The following is a 20,825-nucleotide window of genomic DNA, read 5'->3' on the forward strand; positions in this document are numbered from 1 at the left end:
GTCTGGCTTCTTTTACTCAACGTTATCTGTGAGAATTACCCATGCTGTTACAGGTAGCTGCAGCAGTTCACTTGTTGTCACTATATAATACATTAGAATTTATCCATTCTATGGTTGACATGTGGGTTGTTTCCAGTTTTTTGGTTATTACAGATAATGCTGTTCTAAGCACTCTTGCACATGACTCGTACATGTGACTGTATCTGCTGGATATCTAACTAGGAGTGACACTGCTGGGTCCAAGGGTGTTTATACTGTCACCCTTAGTAGGTAACATCAAACTGCCTTCCAAAGTGACTGCACCAACTCATGCTCTCCAGTAGTGCAGCAGTGTTCTTTCTTGTTGCTGTGCATCCTCATCAACACTTGCTATGGTCAAGGGTTTTAATTTTAGCTGTTCTGGTGGGCATGTCGTGCTCTTTCATTATTGTCTGAACTTTTATTTTTCTGCTTTCTAATGAGTTGAGTGCCATAGTTCCTGGCAGGCCTGATCTACTCTTCCTCTTACTTCCATGTGTTTCAAGTTGCCCAGACAGGTGCAACATTATCATAATCTGAAGTAATAATTACCCAGTCTTTTGGTCAAATACCTTAGGGCACCCTGCAGGGAGAAACATTCAATTACAAACTGATTCCTCCATTTTTAAGTTCTGATTTTTTGGGGCCTAAGTCACATGGCCCATTTAACCCTCTGATGAGTCTCACTTAATGCTTCCCCTTCTTCTAACTCCTATTATAATCAAGGACAGTCTCATCATTTCTGACATATCCAAGGCATGTAATCTAATCATGGAGTGGTAGCCCTTCACCCCTGCACACCCACCAATGATGCCAGCCTACACCTAGAACTTTTCCTACTCTCCTGTCTCTCCACAAATTCCTTGTTTTTTATTATTTTAGGAGTGGGCAACTGGAATCTTTTAAAAACTTCTGTCTGACTACTGTCTCCTTCAATCAGTCTGAAACACTCTTGGCAAAATCTTAACACTAAAATTAAACTTTCTTTTTCTTAAAACCTTCTCCCCAACTGTTCTACACTGTTAATCGTTCAGGACTTCCATCTCTTTAGCACCTACACCTGTTTCTCTGTTCATCTTTCTGGCTGTTATTTCTTTGATTCCTGATAAATGCATCCTATTTTCCATGTCATCCACTCAGTCTGGAAGAATGTTTTATATTCCATAATCAAGTACTGGTCAGCCCCCTTAGTATTATGTTTTTCTTTGTGAAAGTGAATCTTGCATTCTATGTAAATCTGTCCTTATATTGGTATCCACTGCACAGAGCAGGCACTGAAGAAATGTTGTCAAGGATAATTTAGTACAACACAGCTGGTAGAGTCAAGAAAAATACCATTTAGGCCAGGTGCAGCGGCTCAGGCCTGTAATTCTAGCACTCTGGGAGGCCAAGGCTGGAGGATCACTGGAGGTCAGGAGTTCAAGACCACCTTGGTCAACATGGTAAAAGCCCATCTCTACTAAAAATGTTAGTCAGGTGTGGTGGTGGGAGCCTGTAATCCCAGATACTTGGGAGGCTGAGGTAAGAGAATTGCTTGAACCTGGGAGGTGGAGGTTGCAGTGAGCAAAGACTGTACCACTGCACTCCAACCTGGGTGACAGAATGAGACTCCATCTCAGAAAACAAAAGAAAAAAGAAAAAGACCATTTAAAAAGTAAGTATTCTACCATTCTTTAGACTCTGCTTCATGAACAAGAAATAAAAAAGCTTATGCTATCAGGTAACTTCTACTGTATGGACTGACACAACCATTTACTTTTTTTTTTTTTTTTTTTGAGAGTAAACATAATAATATAGGTAGATTTCTTTTAGGTTTCTGTGATGCAATGTACAGCAGATTTATAATCTGGTTTAAGAACATCACTTGCTTATGTGCTATATAATACAGGACTTTAAAAAAGGGTTTCAAGAGTATAAAGTGATTGGGCTTAAAATGTTGATAGAAGGTAAGCTGCTATGTAATAGTTTAATCTAAAAATCAGAGTTTGCACTGGGTTTTATGTGGTTCCTAGCATCGGTAATAACTACTGGTATGGAATTTTACCTCATACAAGGATCCATGTCATAAATTTAAGAAAAGACTTGTTATATTTAAATGATTCTACCTACTGTCTTTATCATGGCCACTCTGGCACTGCTAGGGACAGTGAAAACTGGGCAAATACAACCTGGTTAACAGTGCACTATAATAACTGGAGAAACTAAGATACGTAGTAAGTGATCTCTTTTCAATGTAGCATCATGGTCCTCCAATTAATATTGGATTTACCTCTTTATTAGATCTCTAGTATTTGCTCTCCCTTACCCTGTTCTATATAGGTCGTGATCTCCGTGCTTGTTATATGCTCCCCACACCTGAAATGACCACTTCGCCACCAAACCACATTCACTAAGTCAAACCCACCCTCTCTTGTAGAGACCTTATCTGATCCATTCCTGCTCACCTCACTTGCCCATCTCTTTATGCTCTTTCTACATGGATGTCAAAATGATTTCATCTGTAGAGCTTCCTCTGATCATAGCTCCTTGTTCAGAAGGATTCTGAGGCTATGGTGAGGGTCAGTGAAAAAAACTACTTGCTCCAGATATAGGAGGTGAAGAGGTATCTGCCGTCTCTATCTTGGCACTTTCAAAAAAAATCTTGGTGCCGGGTGTGGTGGCTCACGCCTGTAATCCCAGCACTTTGGGAGGCTGAGGTGGGTGGATCACCTGAGGTCAGGAGTTCAAGACCAGCCTGACCAATATGGTGAAACCCCATCTTTATTTAAAAAAAAATCTTGGCAAGAATTGCTCTTATACTTTTGTATCTTTCAAAATATCTAAGAATATCAAGGACATGGTAGGCATCAATATAAATGTATTAACGTTATCAAATCGAGTTGATTCAAATTCATATCTTTTCATAAGCATCAAATGTTTTCTATTAATGCTACTGACTTATGATTACATACCGTAAAATTCACTCATTTTAGATATAACTCAATGATTTTTTACTACCAAACATAAATCCTTGCACCCAGTAAATCATTAACTGAAGGCATAGAAATAACCAAATTAACTACATGTATAGAAGTTAAATAACGTAAAATGTCTTACTATTATTGGTGCTGTTGCCATTGAAAGACCCCGAAGAACTATTACTGTCTTTCTCCTTATCTTGATTTTCAAAGTCCATATTAAGGGACCTGTGGAAAAAAATGTTATAGTTAAGTTGTAGTTTTGCTTAAGAAAGAAGTAGGTCAGAAAAGTCATGATATGACAATAGTTTTTAAGTGCTAAGGAATTAGGAAAGAAAAGATCTCTTTTGAACAACTCTGAAAAATAGCTCTTGTCACATTTTAAAAAACAATCTGATGTCTTTCCAGTGTGTCAGTTCAAGAGTTTCCTTGACTGCAGATGAAAGCATTCCAATGCAGCTGAATCTTTCACTCCTATTTCTGAGCATATCATTTCTTTAACTACTTCCTTATGTTAAAAACCTAAAAGGAGAAATTTCAGTCAAAGGGCAAGCACATATTGAGACTTTTATACACCACATAACTGTTTCCAAAAAAGCTGCATCAATTTACTCTCTCAGCAGTGTATGAGAGCACTCATTTCCCTTACTCTGTCAGCTGTGATTCAACAACAAAAATTTGAGTTTCTTCTATATCTGGAATTGTTCTAGGTAATAGAGGGACAATAAATAGCAAACACCGGACTAAATTTTATATTCAAGGGTGGAGACATAATAGACAAGAAAAGTAAGTTAAATACACAGTGTGTCCGTGGCAGGTGCTAAGGAGAAAAAGTAGGAAATGCAGGAGTAAGGGTTTGAAATTTTAGAATGATGGGCAGGAAGGCCTCAATGACAGTGACTTCAGAGTCAAGACCTGAAGGAAGTAGTCACTGTCAATCTGGGGAACTAAAAATGGCGTGCCACTTTGATTTAGAATTCCTTAACCAGTGAACAAGCTTTGTGTACAAAAGCTCGCTCATTTATTTTTTTGGTGAACTATCTGTCCAAGTCCATTGGTGATTTCCTGCATGTGTTCCTGTAAAGAAGGGATTTGTGTTTGAGTGTGCAAAAGAACTTTCTGTAATGATGGTCTGTATCTGCACTGACCAGTGTTGTGGACATCAGCCATCTCATGTGATCACTGAAATGTGGCTGGTATGACAGAGGAACGGAATTCTAAAACTATACAACTTTTAGATAAAAACACATGGTAAATCTTTGTGACCTTGGATTTGGAGTGAATTCTTAGATATGATGCCAAAAACATGAGTAAAAAAAAACCAGAAAAACTTAAAAAACTTATGTGCTTCAAAGGACACTTTCAAAAAAGTAAAAAGAGAATCCACAGAACAGGAGAAAATATTTCCAAATCATATATCTGATAAGGGACTTGTATCTAGGATATATGAAGAACTCTTACAGCTCAATATTAAAAAGACAACCTGATTTTAAAGGATCTGAAGAGACATTTATTCAAAGAAGATACACAAGTAGCCAATGAGCCCATGAAAAAAACGTTCAACATAGTTAGTCATCAGGGAAATACAAATCTAAACCATGAGATACTGGCTGGTAGCAGTGCCTGGAATCCCAGCACTTTTGAGAGGCTGAGGCAAGAGGATCACTTGAGACCAGTGTGGGCAACAGAGTGAGATGCTGTCTCTATAAAAAACAAAAAAATTAGCTGGGTGTGGTGGCATGTGACTATAGTCTCAGCTACTCAGGAGACTGAGGTGGCAGGATCACTGGGGCCCAGGAGGTCAAGGTTAATGTTGACACTGCACTCCAGCCTGGGCAACAAAGTGAGACAATGTCTCAAAAAACAAAAACAAAAACAAAAACTACACCATGAGAAACTACTTCACACATAGCAAGATGGCTGTAATAACAAAGTCAGATAACTAAGTGTTGGCAAGGATGTAAAATTGGAACCTTCATACACTACTGGTGCGAACATAAACTGGTGCAGCCACTTTGGAAAACAGAATCTAACTGTGCTGACACTTTGACCTGAGAATTCCAATCTCCAGAACTCTGAAAAAAATAAATTTGTTGTTTAAGCTACCCAGTCTATGGTTATTTCACGGCAGCCTGAGCTAATGCAGATCAGATTTCATACTTGAATCCTTTTAAATTATTGAAATTTGTTTCATGCCCCCAGATATGGTCTGTAAATATTCCACATATACTTGAGAAGAATATATGTTCTGTTGTTGGATGGAATGTTCTATAAATGTCAATTAGGTCAAATTGATAAACAGTATTGTTGAAATACACTGTATCTTTGCTGACTTTCTGCCTACTTTATCAATTACTGAGAGTGGTGTCAGCTATGTTGTGTGGATTTATTTCTCCTTGGAGTTCTCTCAGCTTTTGCTTCATGTGTTTTGAAGGTATTTTATTAGATACATAGACATTTATGATTGTTATGTTCTTTTGCTTAATTGACCCCTTTGTCATTACAAAATAACCTTCTTGTCTGTGGTAGTCTTCCTTACTCTGAAAGTTGCTTTGTCTTATATTAACACAGCCATTCCAGCTTTCTGTGGATGAGTATAAGCAGCATATATCTTTTCCCAATCTTTTAACATTTAAAAAAAAATTGTAACCACTAGACAACCAGGAATTAACCTTTTTTGGCTTTATATTTATAGTGCGCTTTTTTTGTAAACAGCATATATCTGGGTCTTGCTTTTTATTCAGTCTCACAATTGCTGTTTGAAATTGAGGTGTGTAGACCAATTTCATTGAATGTGATTAATGATACAATTAGGTTTGAGACTATCGTCTTACTATTCGTTTCCTACTTTGTCCTATTTTATTTCCCCTTAACCTGACTTCTTCTGGATGAATATAGTACTTTTTATGATCCAATTTGATCTCTTTTGTTGTCCTATCAGCTACACTTTGCTCTTTAATTTTAGTGGCTGCGGTAGGGTTTGTAGCATCCATCTTTAACACAGTCCACCTTCCTGTTATACTGCAACATTCACGGACAGTATAAACACCTTACAATAGTTTATACTTATTTCCCTCCCTCAACCTTTGTGCTATTGTGGCCATGCATTTAACTCTTACATGTTATCTTATAAATCGCACGATGTATTATTTTTGTTTATGCTGTCAATTATCTATCATTCATTCATTCAATCATGTCGTGCTATGATACCCAGGATGGTCTCAAACATCTAGACTTGAGCAGTCAATCCTGCTTCAACCTGCCAAGTAGCTGGGATTACAGGCACATACCACTGGGCCCCAGCTCCAGTCAATTATCTTTTACACAGCTGTACGTAACAAGAAAAAACTTTTATCAATGCATTTATCATTTCTGACGATCTTAATTCCTTTGTGTAAATACAGATTTCCAACTGATACCAGTTTCATTCTGCTCAAAAGACTTCCTTTAACAATTTTTTAAAGTGTAAGATAGTGGTGATGAATTCTTTCAGGTAGTGTATGGCAGGGAAATATCTTTATTTTGCCTTCATTTTTGAAAGCTATTTTTGCTACAGAATTTTACAGTGATAGTTTTTTCTCCCTATACTTTAAAGCTAGTGTTACCATGCCTTTTCACTTGTATTTTCAATGAGATCTGATATCATCCTCATCTTTTCTCCTCTGTACCTAACATGCTCTTTTGCCCCCTATCGCTGCCTTGAGGATTTCCTTTCACCGCTCATTTTGAGCTACCGATTACAGTGTGTCTTGGTGTAGTTTTCTTCATGATTCTTGTGCTTGGGGTTCATTAAACTTCTTGATTCTGCAGATTATACTTATCAAATTTAGAAAAAAACTTGGTCTTTATTTCTTCAAATATTCTTCTGTCCCTCCCTTTCTTTTACTCTTTCGGGGATTCCAATTACCCATATAGTACAAGCCACTGAAGGTTTCTCTCTGATATTCAATGATAGCTCCATTATGCTCTTTTCATGTTTAAAAAAATTATTATTTTCTGTACTTCATGTTTTGGATAATTTCTATTGCTGTGCCTTCAAGTTCACCAATCTTTTCTTATGCAATGTCTAATTGCTCTTAATCCCATCCAGTGTATGTTTCATCTCAGAAATTGCTGTCTTCATTTCTGAAAGTTTGATTTGGGTCTTCTTTATAATCTCCATGTATTGGCCAGACACAGTGGTTCACGACTAAAATCCCAGCACTTTGGGAGGCTGAAGTGGGTGGATCACTTGAGGCCAGGAGTTTGAGACCAGCCTGGCCCACATGGTAAAACCCTGTCCCTACTGAAAATATCAGCTGGGTGTGGTGGTGTGTACCTATAGTTCCAGCTACTTGGGAAGCTGAGGCAAGAGAATCTCCTGAACCTGGGAGGCGGAAGTTGCAGTGAGCTGAGATCATGCCACTGCACTCGAGCCTGGATGACACAGCGATTCTGCCTCAAAAAATAAAAGTAAAAATAACCTCCATGTACCTAATACAATTATATCTGTTTTGATGTACTTTGCTAATTCTAACATCTGTGTCAGTTCTGGGTCAGTTTTGACTATTTTCCTCATCCTGGGTCATGTCTTCCTTGTTTTTTGCCTATCTGATCATCCCTGCATGTATACTAGACACTGAATTTTACCTTATCTAAATTTTTTTTATTCCTATTGATTTTGAGCTTTGATCAGGGATGCTGTCAGGTACCTGGCTTTATTTTTTGTTTCCATGATTTATTAGGTGTGTCTGAAGCAGTGCTCCGTCCAGGGTAATTATTTCCTATCACTGAGTCAAGATTTTTATGAGTACTCTACCCAATGCAAAATGAATTTTAAGTTTTTCCAATCAGGCTTTTGGAAACAGGTACTCTCTGCTATAATTCTTTCACAGTTTTCTTTCCTCCACCTTAGGTGATTCCTACATATGCATACACTGATTAATACTGTGGTGAATATTCAAGGGGTCTGTAGATCTCTTTGTTTTCTCTTTTTGGAGCTCTGTTTTCTTTTGTGCTCTGTTCTGTTAATTCTAGCTGCCTCTAGCTGTCTCTTTGGACTCTCGGTTCCATCTCTTCAACTTAGGAAATCTTTTTCTCTGCACCATGACTGGAAACTATCTTAAGACAGTATGATGGGAAAACTATTCCTAAACTCTCAGGATTACTGTCCTTTGCTGTCTGATGAAAAGTATCTTTAAAAATGCTGTTTTATGAGGTTTATGTGTTTATTTTTTTAAGTTGTTTCAGGTGGGATGGTAATTGGTCTCTGTTTCTATTTTGGCTGGAAGTACAAGTGCTTCTAGGTAGTTCTTTTAAATAGGTCCTGAACTAGGCAGATTTTTTTTTTTTTTTTGAGATGCAGCCTCGCTCTGTTGCCTAGGCCGGAGTGCAGCGGTGCCGTCTCGGCTCATTGCGACCTCCGCCTCTGGGGTTCAAGCAATTCTCCTGGAACTGGGCAGATTTTAAGGGAAGGAAAGGGCCTTCGTGTCTTTAAAGTCCCTGGGGTACTGAAACATTGATGAATTTTATGCCTTTCTTTAGGAAAGTGGAGGATCCTATCATGAAGAGGTAGTTCATAATCATTCCTGGAAGAAACTTAACTAAATGACTGGGCTCAGGTCACACTGATAATGCTCTTAACTTCGTAGTTTCCCACCTCTGTGACTCAAAATCTCTTGCTGGATTCAAATGACTTGTTCCTCCACTCACAGCCGGACTGCAGTTGCCACTGTTTCCTGTGCTTTCATTCATTGTCTAAAACTCCCTTATGCGTTATTGGTGCTGAGGAAACCTCAATTAGAATGGGAGATCTGGGTAGGACAATCTACGGAGTGGAGACTGGTTAGTTACATGTCACCCTGTTCTCATATAAATCTGGCCAACGAGTTGTTTAGCAAACTGTTCCACTGGAGGGCAGCCCCAATGGCTGACAGTTCCCCAGCAGGACCAAAACACGATGATTTTTTTTAGATGTGGTAGACTCCCTGAAACATGGTTAGACTCCTCTTCCAAAATATGGTTAGGTGTCTGAGGTGTTGGGGGTTTTCTATATAAAAAAAGCCTTGGATTTTAGAATATTCATATATAGTATCTGAGACATCATTATATTTCTCCAACCATCAGAGGAAGACATATTAGTAGAGATTAAAATGTACACTAACTGCTCATACCTCAGTCATCCTTAGAGGAACTGTTATGGCAACTGGCTCCTGTAAGACTTTTCCTATTAATTTTAATTCTACAACAAACTGGATATAATATTTTGCATATATTTCCCTTGCCAAGGCACCTGTGGTAGTCTTCAGTACATGGTTTCACTTCTATGATCTTTTAAACTTTAATTCATGTTTTTGCACAGCAGAGCTAACAATGTGCATGGACTCTAGGATTGGTGATGCATTTCATGGGAACCTCTCTGAGGAGTCAACAGAACATGAAAACTGCTCCTTCCCTGTGGGCATGCTTTGGAAAGACATGTATTAATTTAAATTGAGTTTTCAAATTAACTTATGAATGGAATCACAGTAACTAACTTGTTATAACTACTCTGCTTCTCAGAATCTGGTGATAGCAGGTTACACTTGCAGGAATTTTTACCTACATCTCTACTCTTGGTGCTACACAGACTGCTGGCTTCTCTTATTCTTTCTGTTGGCATTATATTGCTATTCTGGATTGGAAAGTTGCCAGTCATCTCTTTGGTTTAACCCTAGGCACAGAGCCTCTCATGAGACTGGGTGAGTGAAAATAGGTGCTGAGAATGACACAGGACAGGGTGAAGGGTTATATAACTCCATTTCAATTTGTTATTAATTGAGAACTATTTATAACTCCATCCTGGATGTTTTAAGGCAAGATTTTCCCCTTTTTTCAAATATAGCTGCTCCTTGACTTACAATGGGGTTATATCCCAATAAACCCAGTTGAGCTGAAAATCTCAAGTTCAAATGCATTTAATATTCATCCATCCAACCTACTGAACATCATAGTTTAGCCCAGCCCACCTTCAACGTGCTCAGAACACTTACATTAGCCTACGGTTAGACAAAATCATCTAACACAAAGGCCTGTTTTGTAATAAAGTGCTTAATATTTCAAGTAACTTACTGAATACTGTACTGAGAGTGAAAAACAATGGTTATATGGGTACTTGAAGGATGTTTTTACTGAAATCCTACTGCCATTGTACCATCATGAAGTGGAAAAATCTTAAGGTGAACCATCATTAAGTCAAACCATTGGTAAGTTGGGGACCTTCTGTAGCAGGAAGTAGTGGTCAACTTCAAACCAGTTTTAGCTGGTCCATTTTCTTAGCATCTAACTGACAAGAACTGTAGCACGGACAGGAAAGCCTTAAGTAGAAATGAGGTATTATCAGACAGTTGGGGAGGGAGGAGGGGTGGCAGGGAGAGCAGGCATTCTCTGTAGTTCTCTGTGTAATAAGAAGACCTTGAATTTCTCTTGCAGCCTCAAATATGCTTAGCTAAAATCAAGCCTTGTTTGGTTGTTAGAGGTAGACCATGGGTCACCATTGCACAAAACAGAAATGGGGCTAAATGAGTTAGAGGGCCTCACCTATTAGCTCAAGCTGGGAAGATTCCTATCTTCCAGCTTTATAAAACAAGATTAAAGGGCCTGGGCTTAGCAGATTGCATGACACTATGACTGGGGTCCTGTAAAGTTACTCATACTGCACAGCTGACAGCGGACTTAAGCTGTTTAAATAAAGCCTTTGCAGCAGACTCTGCCTCCAGAGCTATCCAGAACTATTTCAATTATAGGCCTTTAACGTAGCTTATTTGGTAACTTGTTAACTCCATGGACATCAGATTACTGGGCTGGACCTAGAACAGTTTGTTGCATCTTCATAGAGGACAACTCCTCATTCTCTTCCATCCTGCCCTTCCTTCACAATCTTGTTACTGCTATACAATAACATATAATATGATGTTAATATATCACAACGTTATAACTATACATTCCATCCAAATTGTAGCCTGGCTATTTGCAAGTCTAGGTACTGAAATCAGTGTTTGCGTCAGGTGTGGTGGCTCATGCCTGTAATCCTAGCACTTTAGGAGGCCGAGGCCGGTGGATCACCTGAGGTCAGGAGTTCAAGACCAGCCTAGCCAACATGGCAAAAATGCATCTCTACTAAAAATACAAAAATTAGCTGGGCATGGTGGCATGCACCTGTAATCCTAGCTATTCAGGAGGCTGAGGCAGGAGAATCACTTGAACCCGGGAAGCGGAGGTTGTAGTGAGCCAAGATCACGCCACTTTACTCCAGTCTGGGCAAAAGAGCAAAACTCCATCTCAAAAAAAAAACCAACAGTGTTTAAACGACCAACAGAAGAACCTGAGCTATGGCTTTTACATCACAGACAACCATTTATCACCACAGGAAAAACAATCCATCTAAATTATAGCATATTATATGCTTATTTTGTCTTATCAACTATGACTGAATAAGAAGTTATGGGTAAGGTGTAGGAAGCAAACAAATGTCCAATTATTGATGCTTACACAGAACCTACACCAAGAAAGAAAAGACTAAGAATCTGGGGAGAAAGACAGTCTGACTCAGCAGCTGAGGAGGCCCAGAGGGTTAAAATGATGATAATAGTTAAGCCTGACTGACCTCACACCGTCCGGTGCTACGTTAGGTGCTTTACAGGCAAGGTTTCTTTTGATTCATAGAAAAACCCCATGAGCAGGGTGACCACAGATCCCAGCTATGCTTGCTGCCTTGGCAAAATTATGAAGGAAACAAAAATATTTCACCTAAAAGTATACTTCTCTTTGACACATTTCAGATGGCTTTCAGACACAAATAGCTGAGAAGCTGTGTGGGGCAGATTTGCATCTCTAGAGAAAATATGCACTGATGAGGCTGAGGCATTTCTCTGAGCCCTTACCTTGTCCAGACACAGGAAAAACACCTTAAAAGGTCTGAAAGAAACATATTACATCTATTCTCTCTCAGGGCTGCGACCTATGAGGTTTCATCTACATAACAGCATCACCTGTGCTAGCTGGGGCTGCTCTTCTCTCTCCCATAACCTGTTTCACCACCACAACCTGATTTACCACCATAATCTGTTTTGACACACTCCAAGCCCTCATTCTTTCTGTAACCTCGAGGTGGTATAAAAGCATTAGCCATTTGGCCATTTTTTTGTGAGATCTTATATTTTATAAGACTTTTGTGCACATTAATAAATCTGTATGCCTTTTCTTCTATTAATCTGCCATTTGTCAGCTGATTTTTCAGTGAGGTTTCAGAAGGCACAGAGGAAGTTTTCCCTTGGCCCTGTTGGACCAAGTAATGGGCTCACTGCTTGACGTGCTTCATCTTTCCACATCAGTACATACTGCTTTTTTCTCATTTAAAAAAAAAAAAGAAAGAAAGAAAGGCTGGGCACAGTGGCTCACGCCTGTGATCCCAGCACTTTGGGAGGCCAAGGTGGGCAGATCATGAGATCGAGACCGGGATCACGAAGCCAGCATGGTGAAGCCCTGTCTCTACTAAAAATACAAAATTTAGCTGGGAATGGTGGCATGTGCCTGTAATCCCAGCTACTTGGGAGACTGAGGCAGGAGAATCACTTGAACCAGGGAGTCGGAGGTTGCAGTGAACCGAGATCACGCCATTGCACTCCAGCCTGGTGAGAGTGAGACTCCATCTCAAAAAACCAACCAAACAAAAAACAAACACCTACACAGTATTTCTCCCCAAGTAAACTTGATCTGGTATCATTTTTAGATGAGCTGCACATATGCTGTCTTACTACAGAGAAATATTAAGACCGGCAGCCATAGCCTTGAAACTGGGTGAGGTCCAGATGGCCAGTGACCCTGTCAGCTAATCACTGTCAGATAGAATAACAACTCATTAACATTCTTCAACTTTAAATTGGGTGTAAGTATGAATTCCAGTTTGGTGTTTTGGTCACTTTGATGTACATTTCACATGAAGTTTATTACAGACACTGTATCAAGAAGCAGTTTAACATTCTGTGAGTGCCTTAAGATTTTAGTGTGGCTTGAGGTAGCGATCTGGTTATATTTGCCCTAAATTTGTTTCAGGCTAGAATTAATTCAGTTGCAAGGAAGAGAACTTTAGGAAATCAACTACTCATTTCTTTATGTACTAGAGTAGATTAAAAAGGATTTTCTGAGGAACACTTTAGGCCTGCCTTTGGGAACTTCCTCTGCCTGCCTCAGGACAAGGGGGATTATGGGATTATATTTAAGCCTTGTTAGGTTCCTTGGTTCTGATAAAATTACAAATAAACCATGAGTGCTGTTAAGACAAGGTCTGTATTTAGCTGGCAACACACTACATTTCTGGGCTGCTGCTAATATATATATATAATAAATAAATATAATATAGATTATATATCATATAAATTATATAATATATAATATGTATATAATATAATAATATATATCATGATCATAATATATATATATTTCTTTCTGAGATGGAGTCTCACTCAGTTTGTGGCCCAGGCTAGAGTACAATGGCACAATCTTGGCTTACTGCAACCTCTGCCTCCCAGGTCAAGCGATTCTCCTGCCCCAGCCTCCTGAGTAGCTGGAATTACAGGCATGCACCACCAAGCCGGGATAATTTTTGTATTTTGAGTAGAGATGAAGTTTCACCATGTTGGCCAGGCTGGTCTCGAACTGACCTCAAGTGATCCATCCGCCTTGGCCTCCCAAAGTGCTGAGATTACAGGTGTGAGCCACTGTGCCTGGCCTGCTATCAATATTTACTAACAGATCAATATTCAAGAATAATCAGTTTAATAATGAACAGCCATTCACTTCTCCAGATATCTAAACCACAACATCCTGTTGCCTTCTGTGCACCTTCAATTTTGGCAAAAGAAACACATTTTCATGCAAGGCCACCAGCTTATATTGAAGGGTACAGTAATTCATTCAACAAACATTTATTTGAATGCCTGCTGTGAAATCAATGAAACTTATGTTATATCTTCTTTATGAAGATCTTTAGAATAAATGTCTGATCTTAAGGCCAAGAACAGTTGCAATGCACCTGAACAACTAGGTTATTTTTATTGAAGGAGGCTGAATGAGTTTTACATTTTCTTTCTTTTTAAAGCTGGCTGCTAGAATGCTTATGGTGGTACTTGTGAACAGGGGTGTTGGCATTATGGAATGCATTTTTACATTTCTTTTTTTGGCTCATTTTGTCTCACTCATACTTTTTCTTTGGCCCCATTTTAATTTACCTTGAAGTAACTTGCAAAACTCAGTATATGTTCTGAAATCTTTTTGAACAGCACAGAGCAGAGCACAAACAAACAATTGTAGGAAGGAAAACGGAGGTGAGAACATATCAGTTTATTTAAAGTTATACTCGTTCGTCCATTTACATTCTGATACCTGAATCAGAATGTAAATTTACATTCTGATCCTGTGGATACAGGAGGAGAAAATAAAATTGGAATTTTTAATCTTAATATTAAATTTTTTTCCCTCAGCTCCAAAAAGGAGTGAAAAAAAGAAAAACAATTAAAAATTTAATTTATAAAAAATTTTTAAAAGAATATGTTGTTTGATAATCCTACTTCTGGAAGTGAGCACAATGAAGGGGGAGACTCACTGGTCCAAGGTAAACACTATATGGTTAAACTTACGTTAAGTTAAATAGGTGTTCCTAGAAAACTTACAGTGGTTTCATAAATTGAATATTTAGTAATGAATTGATTAAATTCTTAAACATATAAAGAAAATTGTCTACATATGTGGCAATGGACAAAATCATTCCCTACATTATCTAACAAGTTCAGATTTTTGTGGATGATGTTTTCTTAAAGTAGGACAAGTTATGGGATGACAAAAAGGGTAGCTCAAAAGATAATAAACACATTACGCACAATTAGAACATCTTGTGAACCACAGTGACACTTGTTCTGCTGAACCTGGTCTAACTACAATTATATGCACTTAGAACGAAGGGCATCACAATCATATAGAGTTCTTATTAAAGAATTCAGCATCTCTTCAGTCTTATTAACCTGATGTTATCTTCCTAGAGTAGGTTTGGGTATAGGTAAATGAACTGCCCTCACTACCTAAGAAAGCACTGGTAGGTGTCTGCCTTTATAAAAAAGGAACTGGTTACTCTAGAATTATAAAATGAATGAACAAAACGAACTCAAGAAAACCTAAGTAGCCTTTTTTGAAGGATGTTAAGACAGAAACTGTTACTAGAGATAAAGAGAAATATTTTATAAAAGTCAGTCCCTCAAGAAATATATAACAATTGTAAACATACAAAAAGTGAAGAGACAAACCCAGAGGCACTTATCTTATTAAAAATCACGTTTTTGTGCGACTGCACTCCAGCCTCTGGCGAAAGAGCAAGACTCTGTCTCAACACAAACAAACAAACAAAAAACCCGTTTTCACAATAAAGAACTCTCAAAATTCAACAAGAAGACAATCCAATTTAAAAATGGGCAAAAGAGTTGAAAATACACCAAAGAAGAGACACAGATGGTAAAATGCGCACATGAAAAGATGCTCAACATCAACAGGCATTAAGAAAATGCAAACCAAAATTGCAACAAGATACCACTTCATTCCCACCAGAACAGAACAGCTATAATCACAAACATAGATAGTAACAAGTATTGGTGAAGAAGTGGAGAAATTGGAACCCTCACACATTGCTAGTGGAAATGTAAAATATTATAGCTGCTTTGGAAAACAAAAGCATTTCTTTTCTTTTTTTTTTGTTTTTTGTTTTTAACCTGAGACAGTTTTGCTTGTTGCCCAGGCTGGAGTACAGTGGCACGATCTCAGCTTGTTACAATCTCTGCCTCCTGGGTTTAAGCTGTTCTCCTCCATTAGCCTCCAGAGTAGCTGGGATTACAAATGTGCGCCACCATACTCAGCTAATTTTTGTATTTTGAGTAGAGACAGGGTTTCACTATGTTGGCCAGGCTGGTCTCGAACTCCTGAGCTCGTGATCTGCCTGCTTCGGCCTCCCAAAGTGCTGGGATTACAGGCGTGAGCCACCATGCCCAGCCAGAAGCATTTCTTTTTTTTTTGAGACGCAGTTTCGCTCTTGTTACCCAGGCTGGAGTGCAATGGCGCGACCTCAGCTCACTGCAACCTCCGCCTCCTGGGTTCAGGTAATTCTCCTGCCTCAGCCTCCTGAGGTAGCCGGGATTACAGGTACGTGCCACCATGCCCAGCTAATTTTTTTTGCATTTTTAGTAGAGACGGGGTTTCACCATGTTGACCAGGATGGTCTCAATCTCTTGACCTCGTGATCTACCCGCCTCAGCCTCCCAAAGTGCTGGGATTACAGGCTTGAGCCACCGCGCCCGGCCTCTTTTTTTAAAAATTTTTTTTTGAGACAGAGTCTCACTCTGTTGCCCTGGCTGGAGTGCAGTGGCATGATCTTGGCTCACTGCAACCTCTGCCTCCCAGGTGCAAGCAATTCTCCTGCCTCAGCCTCCTGAGTAGCTGGGATTACAGGTGTGTGCCACCATGCCTGGCTAATTTTTTGGTAGAGACAGTGTCTTTCCATGTTGGCAAGGCTGGTCTCGAACACCTAACCTCAGGGATCCACTGGCCTCAGCCTCCCAACAGAAGCATTTCTTAAAATGTAAGACTAAGAGTTACCATTAGACCCAGGAATTCTGCTACTAGGTATCTGCTTGAGAGCAGTAAATAGGTTATGTCCACACAGAAACTTGTACACAAATGTTCACAGTAACATTATTCATAACAGCCAAAAAAGGAAACAACCCAAATGTCCATCAACCAATGAATGGAAAAACAAGAGTATTATTCAGCAGTTAAGAAGAAATGAAAACACTGATAACATGCTACAACACGGATGAACTTCATTATGCTAAGTGAAAGAAGCTAGTAACAAAAGATCATATACTGTATGACTCCACTTACATGAAAGGTCCAGAATAGGCAACTCTATAGAGGTAAAAAGTAGGTTCATGGGCTGGGTGTGGTGGCTTGTGCCTGTAATCCTAGCACTTTGGGAGGCCAAGGCAAGCAGATCATGAGGTCAGGAGATCAAGACCATGCCAGCCAACACGGTGAAACCTGCCTTTACTAAAAATACAAACATTAGCCAGGCGTGGCGATGTGCACCTGTATTCTCCTGAGGCAGGAGAATCGCTTGAACCAAGGAGGCAGAGGTTGCAGTGAGCCGAGCCTGTGCTACTGCACTCCAGCCCGGGCAACAGAGTGAGACTCTGTATAAAAAAAAAAAAAAAAAAAAAAAGTGGATTCACGGTTGCCTAGGGCTGGCAGGTAGGAAAAGAGGAACAGGAATGACTGTTAACTGGTACAAATTTTCTTTGGGGATGATAATGTTCTAAAATTAGATTACAGTGATGGTTGCACAATTTTGTAAATATACTAATTGTATACTTTAAGTGAGCAAACTTTATGGTCTTTTATCTCAATACATGGACAAAACCATAGGATCATCTCAAAAGAAGCATAAAAACACATGACAAAAATCTAATACCAATTCATGATAAAACTCTCCATAAACTAGAAATAAGGGAAAATTTCTTCAACTCGATAAAGTGCATTTATGAAAAATGTAAAGCTAACTACTTGCTTAATGGAAAATGCTTTTCCCTGAAGATTAGGAACAGGGCAAGGATGGATGATGCCCTTGGCAATTCTATTCAACATTGTACAATAAGCGAGAAAAAAAAAAAAAAGACAGTCTTTCAGAATTGAAAGCAGCAGCAAAACTGTCTTTATTTGCAGACTACATTGTCCTGTGTGCAGAAAATTCTAAGGAATCATAGACAAAAAACTACCAGCACTAATAAACGAGTTCAGCAAAGCTACAGTACATGAGGTCAATACACCAAAATCAATTGTAGTTCTACATACTTAGCAATGAACAATCCAAAAAGAAAAAAAATTCCATCAAAAGTAACATCAAAAAGAAAAAAAAATGAATAAATTTAACAAAACAGTGTAAGCCTTGAAAATTACAAACATTATTAATAGAAATTTAAAAATATCTAAATAATGGAGACACATTCCAGGTCCAGGGGTTAAGTGAACATCATTAAGATAGCAATTTTCCTCAAACTGATCACAGATTCATAATGCCTATCGAAATCCCTGAAGGCTTTGTGTGTGTGTGTGTGTGTGTGTGTGTGTGTGTGTGGTAGAAATTGACCAGCTGAACCTAACATTTGTATGGAAATGCAAAGGATTCAGAGCAGCCAGACAAATTTGAAAAAGAGCAACACTTACTTCAAAGGCTACAGCAATCAAAACATCGGCACTGGCATAAAGAGAGGCATACAGACCAGAACAGAGAATGGGAGTCTACTGAATATCCTTGCTTTTGTGGTTCTCTTGTAGATTATCCTTGCTTTTGTGATAAATAGGGAGGTTAACCAGAGAAATCCTTTCCATCTGTATAATTCTATGATACACTTATTACATAAAATTTTGTTTAAAACTTGCTCAATCCTAAAATGATATAGCCCTTCAGAAAAACAATACAGCAATATGTAGTAAGAGCCAGTTCATATTCTCTGTCGAAGTATTTCCACTTCTGGATATTTACCTTGGTGATATAATTCAACAAAAGCAAATAATCCATAAAGCTATCATTACTGTAACAACCCACTTGTCCGACAAGAGTAGAATAAGATGAGTAACACGAAGAAATGTCAAATTACTAAAATAGCATGAAGATAATTTGTAGAAAATATTTGGTGCGAAGAATCAGAATATAAATAATTTCAACATGAAAATGTATATAGTATATAAACGTATGCCAAATGGAAGGTAATCTGCATTACTGAAAGTAGTTTTAGGGTTGTAAGAGTCTAAAGTTGGTCCTTTTTGTATGTTTAATTGCAAAGTCTTTTGAAATGTTAATGCATTGTATACTCAAAGGGGGAAAAAATCAGATACTATCCACAGGGTAGAGATGAAAAATATCAAGATCACACTGATAAGGTTCTACATTCCTCTGGTTTGATTAATGGTTCCTGAGTGTGGTTATGAATCTAGAGCTCTCAACAGACATCTCAGTGATTAAACTTTTATCAGTTTATACTGAAATTACCCACAGTATTTTACTAGTTCTACTCAGAATCGAGGTAATGACCCCAAGTTTGTGATTTTACAAAGTAGTCATTACAATTCAGATATAATACTGGATAGTTCAAAATCTTTATGCCTGAGTATTTCACTTACCCTATTACTTCCTTTCAAGTTCTCAACTTGTAATTCCTCAAGCAGCATTTTTTGGTAAGTTTATCAGCCACTGAACTATCTGAATCATATAACCATTAAAGTTCCTCTTAACTGAGATTAGTGGAAAAAGGGAGTGTGTATCTAGTTTCCTGATTTTTCCTATTCCTATGGCTGCCTGCTGGGATGAGAACCTCAGCATGATCTAGTCTCAGTATCTCCAAGGTTATGAGAGAGAATACCTGGTAATGCTACAACACACAACCCCATTAAGAGTAGGATGGACCATATGAACTTGTTTCTGTGGGCCAAAATATTAATAGTTAATCATCAGCAATTTTGTATGGCTCAACCTTGGACGTCAAGCCTTTGGATTAAGAAAAATGTGATGTAAATTTCCACAAGGATATAATCTACTTACAAGCATTTTAGGACAAGATAAAGATTTTTTTTTTTTTTTTTTTTGATACACAGTCTGGCTCTGTTGCCCAGGCTGGAGAGCAGCAACATGATGCTCGTTGTATCCTCAATCTCCTGGGCTTAAAGTGATCCTTCTTCTTTCTGCCTCAGCCTCCTGAGCAGCTGGGAACACAGGCACTACCACCATGTCTGGCTAATTTTTTTAAAAAATGTTTTTTGTAGCAATGTGGGTCTTGCTATGTTGCCCAGGCTGGTCTTAAACACCTGGGCTCAAGCAATCCTCCTGTCCGAACCTCCCAGAGTGCTGGGATTACAGGCATATGCAACTGTGTCCAGCCAAAGATAAAGAACTCTACTGGGCACATTTTACTTTGGTTTCCCTGGTCTTCATAAGCCAACTAAAGCTTTGAGACTATACTTTGATTTTTGATTAGAAAAAAACAAAAAAACCCATGAAGTTTTCTCTTTGTCCTTTTATTATATGGATATTTGGTAGTATTTTTTTTTCATATTTCAAGTTGTCCTTCCATTTAAACTCTTTGTTCCCTGTGAGAATCTAGAATTACTGCCAAAGACTCTCTCCTTAACCTTCTCAATAAAGAGTGCTAAGGTGATTATTTTCAGAACTAGCATTTGAAGCAATTAGTTTTTCTATGTTAGCATTAATATGCTAAAGTCATAAGCAAAACCAAGAAGTGTTTAACAGCAGCCAACTAAAGAACAAATACCAGAATTATCTATTCTAAATCAGCTCCTGCCGAAGTCCTGGTTTTTCTCACACAATAAGCTTTGGTACCAGCACTTTCAGAGCAATGCTTCCTTCTGCCACCACCAACTTAAATAAACCCCATTTGAGGACATCTTACCTGAAACTACCATAGACTATAAGAAGAATGGAAATCAGAAATGTAGACACTTGACTGGAATCCACCAGGGAATAGGCCCTAGAGAAATAAGAGGAAAAAAATTTAAGTCACATGCAGTGAGTCCTAACAGAACTTACAGTCTAATGGAGTTCTATAAACCCCACTGAGCTTTGTTTTTATCTTTAAGAAGAAAATAGGTATAAATTAGCAATAACAAAATAACACAATAAAGATCTGCTAGTCTAACATGAAGAATAAATTGATAGGTTTACAGCTATTATTAGTTATTACTTACAGCATGTAAAATGACATCTATGTAAAAATTCCATCTCTG

At 38.4% G+C, this 20,825-nt stretch overlaps 1 protein-coding gene across 3 annotated transcripts in view; it reads right to left on the reverse strand.

Moving 5' to 3' along the window:
* The window catches only part of SPPL3 (signal peptide peptidase like 3), a 145,792-nt gene that overhangs the window by 24,704 nt on the left and 100,263 nt on the right, over positions 1-20,825 (reverse strand). For all 3 annotated transcript variants that reach the window (XM_035257843.3, XM_035257841.3, XM_078337443.1), the window contains exons 2-3: positions 20,492-20,569; positions 3,115-3,203 (exon numbers count right to left, since the gene is read on the reverse strand). In XM_035257843.3, the coding sequence (XP_035113734.1) occupies positions 3,115-3,203; positions 20,492-20,569 (167 nt within the window). The remainder of the gene's footprint in view (positions 1-3,114; positions 3,204-20,491; positions 20,570-20,825) is intronic.

Source organism: Callithrix jacchus, chromosome 9 (genome assembly GCF_049354715.1).
Source record: "Callithrix jacchus isolate 240 chromosome 9, calJac240_pri, whole genome shotgun sequence".
Lineage (NCBI taxonomy): Eukaryota > Metazoa > Chordata > Mammalia > Primates > Cebidae > Callithrix > Callithrix jacchus.